This window comes from Arachis ipaensis, chromosome B02 (assembly GCF_000816755.2).
Source record: "Arachis ipaensis cultivar K30076 chromosome B02, Araip1.1, whole genome shotgun sequence".
Lineage (NCBI taxonomy): Eukaryota > Viridiplantae > Streptophyta > Magnoliopsida > Fabales > Fabaceae > Arachis > Arachis ipaensis.
In genome coordinates, this window is record NC_029786.2 from 2,569,958 (window position 1) to 2,580,864 (window position 10,907).

The following is a 10,907-nucleotide window of genomic DNA, read 5'->3' on the forward strand; positions in this document are numbered from 1 at the left end:
CACTAAAACAAATGCAAAAGTCAAACCACTAAATAAAAATATTACTTTGTACAATTTCAATATTCAAATTTTTTGTACTACAAATAATTTTAAACAAAACACCTTTTAAATTTAATTTTAATTTACATATATTTAATTTAATTTTATAAAATATAGTCATTTTTAATATTTATTATATACTATAATTAATTTACCACCCTGCATTGTGCGGGTCTCATTCTAGTTTAGTAAAAGTATGATCCTGTTCATGAAATGTTTGAACAAAAAGCAGTCCATTATTAGACTAGATGTAGAATTCAAGAACTCACATAATTTTCAAAAGCAGAGCTAGTAAGCTCGACATTCTCAGCAGAATCGACGAGCCATCAACACTCAAAGCCCAGACCTAATAAATTTTTTTTTATCAACAAGGAGAATGTTTATCAACATTTTCTTTGGTAACAGATTTTATTAATGAATAATGACATTGCAGATGTCTTTATAAATTCAAGTAATAAACTTGAATGCATTAGAAATGATACATCTTTTTGTTTAAATTTACAAGCTCCACAACTCATTTGCGGTTTTGGCATTGTAACAGCTTTGGCAGCAGTTAAAGAACCAAAATTAAGTTGATATTTATAGTACATTTAGTTAGAAAATAAGAAAGGTAGAAACACCACCTTCCCTGAACTACACATAATTAATCCCTTCTCAAATCAAGTTATCATCATCTCTTTTTCTTTCTCCCAACAAAAATAGGAAAAGTAAATTGTGAGGAGGAAAGGAGTAACTATACCAACCTGAAGCTAAAATTTAAGAGCACCTTTTCTGATGAACTTTGGATTGAATGAAGATAATTTAGATATGGTTACCAAACCTCAATATATACTTCCTGAAAAACAAATTAAAAAATATTTCAAGACTTGAAGTGTTTGTCATTACAAAAACCACAGACGCAATTATGTCAGAACCTCATGAACACAATGTTGGAAATTGGTTTGATTTTAGAATCAATGGTGAAAAGAAATGACACTCATTGGTTTGATATATGTACAAACTGCACTCACCATTGAGTGAAGTTGACAGGAATGAAATTGTTGTCCGATGGCATCACTATAATTTCTCCTTCTAATGACTATTTCAGGTATAGGATTGTCATCTTTAAATGTGGAAAGCATATTCTTTGAATCTTGACCGCATTAGCTACATACCTTCATCACCTTGGGAAATCTGTTTGATAACGTGCCCAAATCCAAAAAGAAAGAAATAGTTATTATTACAGGACCTTTTCTTAGTATTAGAAATAGCTTATTATAGGCATATCTACTACTATTTATTTTATGTAAGATTCAATCTATGGGCAAAAAACTTATACACCTTATGCATACTGATTCCTTTCACTATCCTACATGAATCTTGCAACAACAGTAACTCCATGATCATAAAGAATTGACAAAGACAGAAACACAATTTTATAACTCTTTTCTTTGCACAAATCAAGTTATAATTCATTTTTTCTCCGTGCAAAAAGCAAAAAGAAAGAAAATTATAGAGAGGAATAGAGAAATATACCAGCAACAACCAAAGCTTTTCAATAATGAGTGCCACAATAACTTGAAGCCAAAATCAGAAAACAAAACACAGTTTCTGTTTCCCAATACATGAATCCAGCTTAATTACCACCTCAAATGAACTTAGAATTAGATGAAGATGTATAGGCAATGTATAGGATTACATCTCGATATGTGCACAAGCTGCCTGCAGAAGATTGTAAAAAATATTAAATTTGATACATCCATTTGTTTAAAAATAAACACCCAACTGTTGGATACACAAAAAATACGATTTTTTTTAAATGTGATTTTTTTAATAAAATATGAGAGTTAACAAGTATTACAGATAACAATGGCTGTTTCCTAGAGTAATAAAGGATATTTCTTTAACTAGAACTGCAAACTGAGAGCTTTCCCGATAAATGAAAGAAAAGAATGCAAATTTTCCAGCTGGCATATGGGTTCAAGTGGTTAATGTTGTTTATAAAAAGAGAAAAAAATTGACTTGAAGGAAAGGGAAAATTTATGCATGTGTGAATTTAATTGTGGTAGCATGACAAATATGAAGGTTAGAGAATTACCTGCTCAAAAATCTCTACTCACAAAATTTGCTCGCCATTGACTTGAATGGTGGGGATGTGGGAAATTTTGGACCAAGTTTGTTGATGCTTGTCCTTGCAGTCTGCGCCCAGAAAATCACAGTCGTCAATTTTCAGTATTAAGAGAGAGGGAGGCAGCTTTTCTCCTTCCATATCGTTCAGGTTCATACAGAACTCAATGTGTAGTTGTTGGAGGGAGGTGAGGTGGAGAAGCTCATTGCAGTCCAATATCTCCAGATTATAAAAGTTTTGGATATGTAAAGTGGTAAGGGAGGGAAAGCAAGGCAGCAAACCCACCTCTGGGTATGACTTTATTCTGCTCTCCCTGCCATCACCTGAGATGGTGAGATGAGTGAGGTTGTCCAAGTTGCCCAACCATGATACACCCCTCACTTGTTCCTCGCATTCTCCTACCCTTAGCTCTTTCAGGTTAGGCGGCAAACCTCCCTCTGGCAACCTACAAATGTTTGGGCAACGTCGTATGTCAAGATACTCTAAATTTGGGAGAAGACTATTCATGTCACGTGGTAATTTGCCCATTCCTGTTGGCATTTTTTTCAGAGGCGTACCCCTTATATTAAGATGCCGCAAATTCACAAGATTATACATGCCATTGGGCAGCATAGTCAGCTTTGAACAGCCTTCTAACTTCAAAGTTTGTAGATTGCACAAGTTGCATAATGACTCAGGCAATGTCTTAACAGCACTCCAAGAGAGATCCAAATAGCGTAGGTTGATCAGTTCACCTATGCTACTAGGCAGCATAGTTAGGAATCAACACTCCCGTAACTTTAAAGTTTGTAGATTGCACATGTTGCATAACGACTGCGGCAATACCACAATATAACTCCAAGAGAGATCCAAATAGCGCAATTGGATCAAATTTTTAGCTATTGAATCAGGAGATATATTGAGTATACGAACGGACAAAACTCTCAAGTATTTATTCTTTGACAATATGTCAAATGGTAACGTTGGGCGTGCGAAATAAGATCCGTGGTTGATATCCAATGATGTCCTCAAAGATTCTATTCCGTGAGAGGAGAATGTTTTCTTGGAGATTGAACTATCGTATGATAAATGACGAGTTAGAATACTCGTCTCTTCCTTTTCACCAATTTCTTCTGAGAATTTAAAATAAAGATCTCCAGCAAGAAAAGTTGCTAAGTCATGCATGAGATCATGCATCAGAAAATACTTCTCATCATCATTATGGACCTGCTTGAAAAATAGTCTTGAAGCCAAGTCATTAAAACACTCGCAACCAACTTCTTCTAAAGTTTGTCCCCTCCTTGGTGGTTGTAAAAGGTTTTCAGCCATCCACAGCAATATTAATTCATCTTTATCAAGTTTATAATCTTTGGGATACAATGAACAATAAACAAAGCATCGTTTCAAATGAGTAGGCAGATGATGGTAACTTAATAACAATGCAGGAACAATCTTACAATTTGCTAAACGAAATTCCCAAATGTCACTTGATAGTATTTTATTCCATTCTTCAACATGACGCTCTGAGCGCAACAACCGTCCAAGTGTTTCTGCAGCTAACGGCAAGCCATCACACCTCTTGACAATCTTTCTACCTATTCTTTCGAGTTCTGAGCTCCCATTTGTTTCAGGAAAGGATGCATTGTCCGCAAAAATAGACCAACAATGATCATCTGACAGTCCCTTGAGAGCGTAAGAGTTATAGTGTTGGACTATTCGACCAACATTTACCTTACGGGTAGTTAGAAGAATAGTGCTTCCCTTTCTCCCATCTTGAAAAGGGGTGATAAAACTATTCCACTTGTCAGCATCTTCACTCCAAACATCATCCAAAACAATGAAGAACTTCTTTTCTGACAGTTTTTTCTTCAAATCTTGTTGAAGTAAATCAAAGCTGTCAAGACTACAAACACCGGAAGAGATCCCCTTTATAACATTCCTTGTAGTCTCAACAACATCAAAATTTTCAGAAACACAAATCCATGCTTTCAGATCAACCCCGTCCATCAAATCCTTATTGTTGTAGAGCCATTGTGCTAAAGTTGTTTTACCAACACCGCCCATACCAACAATAGAGATGACGGACAAGTTATGATGATTGTTGTCATTGAGCATCTTGATTAGTGCCTGTTGGTCACCATCCCTGCCGAACACATTCCCCTTCACAAGAGAAGTGGATGGAGGTCTCCATGAAGAGCTTCCTGTTTGAATCTCTCTCAGACCAAGGGTATCTTTGCGTTTCTCAAGATCTTCTATTCTTTCAACCACCTCTTCTATCTTAGTCACCATCTTCCTACCAGACAGATCAAGGAAGTGAGGAAGCCGAGTGCGTACCTTACTGCGAATTTGAGCTTTGATGAAGAGACGGTCCAGCAAGTCATCAGCAGTGTAGAGAGCATCTTTGAGACTATCAAGCCACTCCCTCACGAGTTCGTTTCCAAACTGCTTCTGCTCAGCGTCAGCTGCCAGAGCTTTGGCAGCCAAGATAGCAGTCTTCAGCTTCTCAACCAACTTCCGATCCAGCTTCTTGCCCACCACCAAGTTGAGAAACTCAGATGAAATGAGCCTGTCAAGAACAACGTTGGCCAAGCCATTAACTAAAGCTCCAACCACAAGTGCTTCAGCCATGATATGATACAGATCACAACAACAGCGAACTAATGAGTGAGAGATTGGAATTTTCAGAATGTCACAAAGAGAGAGCAATGTTGCAATAATGATTGCGAGGTATTCACTATGCAGCAATAGGCATACAGCGAGATTCAAATAATTCCCAGCAGTGGAGTGCAAAGCTGGCTTTGCACGTTACTTCATTTTTATATTCTTCTTTGAAGGATGAAACAGAGTATTCAAATAGCAAAAGGGTGACCAACTTAAACTAGTTTTGAGGAATGCTTGGGGCCAGCAATTTTTGTGATTTATAACCATCAAATAGCCATTAAGATGATTTTAATGGTGTGAGATTGGTGTAAGATTTCATCTAATGGCTCACTTTTCTTTGCTGGTTACATGCTGGCCAGAATTTAACAAAGTTGCTGGCCCCTAGACTTTTCCGTTGGTAATAGTGTTTACTCATTGGCTTCACGTGCTAGCTGTCTTCGAGGTCACTTTTCTTAATGTCTTATTCTTACTTTGTTTGGAACTGATCATTTTTGTGTTTTTGATTATGATAAATGCAACAAATTAAAATTACAACTTGACCAAGGTTTCAAACCCTTTTTTTTTTCATCATTACCAATTTTTTAAGAGGAATGCTACGTGTACACTAAAATCAGCCACCAGTATAATATACATGTTGAAATACAAATACACATTGAAAATAAATTAAATCACACATATATTTATACACAAATACATTGGTGCCTGATTTTAGTGGCTGATTTTGGTGTACAAATAACATTTTTTATTTTTTAAATTGACTACATCATCTTAAGCTTTATTTTACTTATTTAATTTAAGAAACTAACTAAACTCTTTTCTCCAAGAATATCTATCAATTTAGAAATTTGATATATTAATGATATAATATATTTGAAATTTATATCAAGATACCCTGAAAAATAAAGGTAGTGAATTATTTAAAAAGAGAACCACACAAATTAAAAAATATTTCAAGACTTAAAGTGTTTGTCATCACAAAAACCACACACACAATTATGTGAAACCTCATGAACACAATGCTGGATCATACGTTTGATTTTAGAGTCATCAGTGAAAGGAAATGAGACCCATTGGGTACAAACTGCACACACGATTGAGTGAAGTTAATAGGAACGAAATCGTTGCTGATGGCCTCACTACAACTTCTTCGACTACTTCAGGTACATGATTATCATCTTCAAATATGGAAAGTATATTCTTTGAATCTTGACTGCATTAGCTATTCATCACCTTGGGAATCTGTTTGATAACGTGTCCAAACCCAAAAAGGAAGAAATAGTTATTAGTGTAAAATATACTTTTTGTCTCTGAAGTTTGACAAAAGCTTCAAAAATACTCCTAAGTTTTATTTTGTTTCAATTTTGTTCTACAAGTTTTCGATTTGCATCAAATATACTCTTAACGGTTAATTTTTCAAAAAATTTAAGACCAATTCAACAACGATTTCACAAGAACAACCCTCAACACAAGCAAATCAAGCATAATTTTTATACATTATTGTTAGATTAGTCTTAAATTTTTTGAAAATTTAGCCGTTAGGCATATATTTGATACAAATCGAAAACTTCTGGAACAAAATTGAAACAAAATAAAACTTAGGGTATTTTTGAAACTTTTGTCAAAAGGGACAAAAAAATATACTTTACCCTATTTATTATTACAGAACCTTTTCTTAGTATTAGAAATAGCTTATTATAGACATCTACTACTATTTATTTTATGTAAGATTCAATCTATGAGCAAAAAACTTATACACCTTATGCATGCTGATTCCTTTCACTATTCTACATGAATCTTGTAACAACAGCTAACTCTATGATCATAAAGAATTGACAAAGACAAAAACACATTTTTGCAACTATTTTCTTTCCACAAATAAAGTTATGATTTATTTTTTCTCTGTGCAAAAAGCAAAAAAGAAAGAAAATTATAGAGAGGAATAGAAAAATATACCAAAAACAACCAAAGCTTTTCAATAATGAGTGCCACCAACTTTCTCCATCATGTCTTTGCTTTTCAATAACTTGAAGCCAAAATCAGAAAACACACGGTTTCTGTTGCCCAATACATAAATCCAGCTTAATTAGCACCTCAAATGAACATAGAATTAAATGAAGATGTATAGCCAATGTATAGGATTACATCTCGATATGTGCACAAGCTACCTGCAGAAGATTGTAAAAATATTAAATTTGATACCTCCATTTATTTAAAAATAAACACCCAACTGTTGGATACAAAAAAAAATGCGATTTTTTGGATAAAATATGAGAGTTAACAAGTATTACAGATAACAATGACTGTTTCCGAGAGTAAGAAAGGATATTTGTTTAACTAGAACTGCAAACTGAGAGCTTTCCCGATAAATGAAAGAAAAGAATGCAAATTTTCCAGTTGGCATATGAGTTCAAGTGATCAATGTTGTTTAAAGAAAGAGAAAAAAAATTGACTTGAAGGAAAAGGAAATTTATGCATGTGTGAATTTCATTGTGGTAGCATGAGAAACATGAAGGTTAGAGAATTACCTGTTCAGAAATCTCTACTCAGAGAATTTGTATGCCATTGACTTGAATGGTGGGGATGTGGGAAATTTTGGACCAAATTTGTTGATGCTTGTTCTTGCAGTGTTCGCCCAGGAAATGACAGCCATAAATTTGAAGTAGTAAGAGAGAGGGAGGCAGTTTTTCTCCTGCAATATTCTCCAGCTTATGACACCCTGAAATGTGTAATTGTTGGAGGGAGGAAGGCAGCTTTTCTCCTTCCATATTCTTCAGGTTTGGACAGTCTGAAATGTGTAGTTGTTGGAGGGAGGTGAGGCAGAGAAGCTCGTTGCAGTCCAATGTCTGCAGATAATCGAACCCCCATATCCGAAGAGTGGTAAGGGAGGGAAGGCGAGGCAGCCAACCCACCTCTGGGTTTGGACAGTTAGAACCATCAATGAAAAGATGAGGGAGGTTGTCCAAGTTGCCCAACCATGATAGACCCCTCACTTGTTCCTCACATTTTCCTACCCTAAGCTCTTTCAGGTTAGGTGGCAAACCTCCCTCTGGCAACCTACAAATGTTTGGGCAACCTCGTATGTCAAGATACTGTAAATTTGGGAGAAGAGTATTCATGCCATTGGGCAGCATAGTCAGCTTTGAACAGCCTTCTAACTTCAAAGTTTGTAGATTGCACATGTTGCATAATGACTCGGGCAATATCTTAACAGCACTGCAAGAGAGATCCAGATAGCGCAATTGGATCAATTTTTTAGCTATTGAATCAGGAAATATATTGAGTGTACCAAAGGACAAAACTCTCAAGTATTTATTCTTTGACAATATGTCACATGGTAATGTTGCGCGTGCTTTCCAGAAACGACCTCCATGATTGATATACAATAATGTCCTCAAAGATTCACTTTTACTAGAGGAGCATATTTTCTCAGGGATTGAATGATTGTATGACAAATGCCGAGTTAGAATACTCATCTCTTCTTTTTCACCAAATCTACAACAAAGATCTCCAGCAAGAAAAGTTGCCAAGTCATGCATGAGATCATGCATCACAAAATACTTTTCATTATATTGGACCCGCTTGAAAAATAGTCTTGAAGCCAAGTGATCAAAACACTCGCAACCGACTTCTTCTAAAGTCTCTCCTGTCCTTGGTGGTCGTAAAAAATCTTCAGCCATCCACAACAAGATTAATTCACCTTTATCAAATTCATGATCTTTGGGATACAACGAACAATAAACAAAGCAACGTTTTAAATGAGCAGGCAGATGATAGTAACTTATTAACAACGCAGGAACGATCTTACTGTCTGTCATAGAAAATTGCCAAATATCACTAGATAGTACTTTATTCCATTCCCCAGCATCATGCTTTGACCGCAACAAGCGTCCAAGTGTTTCTGCAGCTAACGGCAAGCCATCACACCTCTCGACAATCTTTCTACCTATTCCTTCCAGTTCCGAGCTCCCATTTGATTCAGGAAAGGATGCATTGTCCGCAAAAATAGACCAACAATAGTCGTCTGACAGTTCCTTGAGAGTGTAGGAGTTATAGTGTTGGACTACTCGACCAACATTTTCCTTGCGGGTAGTTACAAGAATCGTGCCTCCTTTTCTCCCATGTTGAAAAGGGGTGACAAAACTATTCCACTTGTCAACATCTTCACTCCAAACATCGTCCAAAACAATGAAGAACTTCTTTTCTGACAGTCTTTCCTTCAAATCTTGTTGAAGTAAATCAAAGCTTTCAAGACTACAAACACCTGCATTGATCCCCTTTATAACATTCTTAGTAGTCTCAACAACATCAAAATTTTCAGAAACACAAATCCATACTTTCAGATCAACCCCGTCCATCAAATCCTTATTGTTGTACAGCCATTGTGCTAAAGTTGTTTTACCAACCCCGCCCATACCAACAATAGAGATGACGGACAAGTTATGATCATTGTTGTCATTTAGCATCTTGATTAATGCCTGTTTGTCATCATCCCTGCCATAGACAGTCCCGCTTTCAAGAGAAGTGGATGGAGTTCTCCATGAGGAGCTACCCGTTGGAATCTCTTTCAGACCAAGGCTATCTTTAAGTTTCTGAAGATCTTCTATTGTTTTAAGCACCTCGTTTATCTTAGTCACCATCTCCCTAGCAGATAAATTAAGGCGGAGAGGAAGGCGAAGGCGTACCTTCTTGCGAATTTCAGCTTTGATTAAGGCACGGTCCAACAAGTCATCAGCAGTGTAGAGAGCATCCCTGAGACTATCAAGCCATTTCCTCACACTATCGTTTCCAAACTGCTTCTGCTCGGCGTCAGCGGCCAGAGCTTTTGCAGCCAAGAGAGCAGTCTTGAGCCTCTCAACCAACTTTCGGTCCAGCTTCTTGCTCACCACCGAGTTGACAAACTCAGGTGAAATGAGCCTGTTAAGAACAAGGCTAATGGAGCCAGATACTAAAGCTCCAACAACAAGTGCTTCAGCCATGATATGATACAGATCACAACAACAGCAAATGAATCAGTGAGTGATTGGATTCTCAGAATGTAAGGAAGAGAGAGCAATATTGCAATAATGCTTGCGAGGTATTCAACAATAATAAAAGGCATATAAGTGAGAATATACTTCATTTCTATATTATTCTTTGAAGGTTGAAAGTTGAAACACAATATTCAAATAACAAAAGGGTGACCAACCGAAACTAGTCTTTGTGGAAATTAATTAACTATATAATTTAATGTAGGATCATCATCATATGATATCAATGCATATCATTGTTAATAACAATAATGGATAGTATGAGATTAAAATATGTTGGCATTTGGCAATATAGCATAGACATTGACTTCAAGTGGTAGATGCCTTCAAGGTTACTCTTCTTTGTTTTTAATTGGTTAAATTGCACAGTTGGTCCCTACACTTTCAGTGAAATTGCAAATTAGTACCTACACTTTAAAAGTTTATAATTGGGTCTCTAAAGAGAATTAAAATTTGTAATTTAGTCCCCGCCGTTCAAAAAGCGTTTGATTTAACAGAATATTCTCAGAATATTCTCTATTTTGAACATGTGAGCTGCACATGTTTGACAACAGAGACCAATTTGCAATTTTAGTGAAAGTATGGGGACCAACTGTGTAATTTAATCATTTGAAGTGACCAAAATCTCCCTAGGCTATTTGAACCTACCCCGTCCCTCTCCATGTCATGACCCGAACCAAGCCATGACTGGCGCTCAAGGGACAAGTCCCTCAGCAAGCCAAACGACCAAATTTTCAGAAAAACGGACAGAATCTCCTCTGTTTCTAGGACCTTACCAACATAAATATTAACTCCCTGTATTAATAATAAACCTCCATTTCCAAGACGACAACAACAACATACTCCAAATTATATCCACAACCAAATATATCCAAAATACGCATCATATATATATATATATATATATATATATATATATATATATATATATATATATCAAGTTGATAACTAGAGTATATAGTTAAAACCATAAGTCTTACATAACCAAATCATAATCACTACCTAAACAGTTCAAGATTCAAAAATAACATAACCCACACAAGGATCCTGCCTGTGACATATGGAGCATTGACATAATCTAGATTTTGAGCAAA

At 36.0% G+C, this 10,907-nt stretch overlaps 2 protein-coding genes across 12 annotated transcripts in view; both read right to left on the reverse strand.

The window, feature by feature from the left end:
• Positions 1-10,907, reverse strand: part of LOC107622953 (putative disease resistance protein At3g14460) — a 65,155-nt gene that overhangs the window by 34,827 nt on the left and 19,421 nt on the right. For 3 of the 11 annotated variants that reach the window (XR_002356889.1, XR_002356886.1, XR_002356884.1), the window contains one exon: positions 1,050-1,212. Coding sequence is in view for 1 of the 11 variants with exons in the window: in XM_021115158.1 (XP_020970817.1) it covers positions 7,330-7,840 (511 nt within the window). In the remaining 10 variants the exon portion in view is untranslated. Of the gene's footprint in view, positions 1-308; positions 386-581; positions 875-1,049; positions 1,213-5,689; positions 6,026-6,425; positions 6,952-7,311; positions 7,884-10,907 lie in introns of those variants that run through there. The other 8 variants (XR_002356887.1, XR_002356883.1, XR_002356882.1 and 5 more) reach the window with 8 other exon arrangements.
• On the reverse strand, positions 2,909-4,753 carry LOC107626606 (putative disease resistance RPP13-like protein 1). Its single transcript, XM_016329512.2, has one exon. The coding sequence runs from the start codon at positions 4,751-4,753 to the stop codon at positions 2,909-2,911; it is 1,845 nt and encodes a 614-aa protein (XP_016184998.1).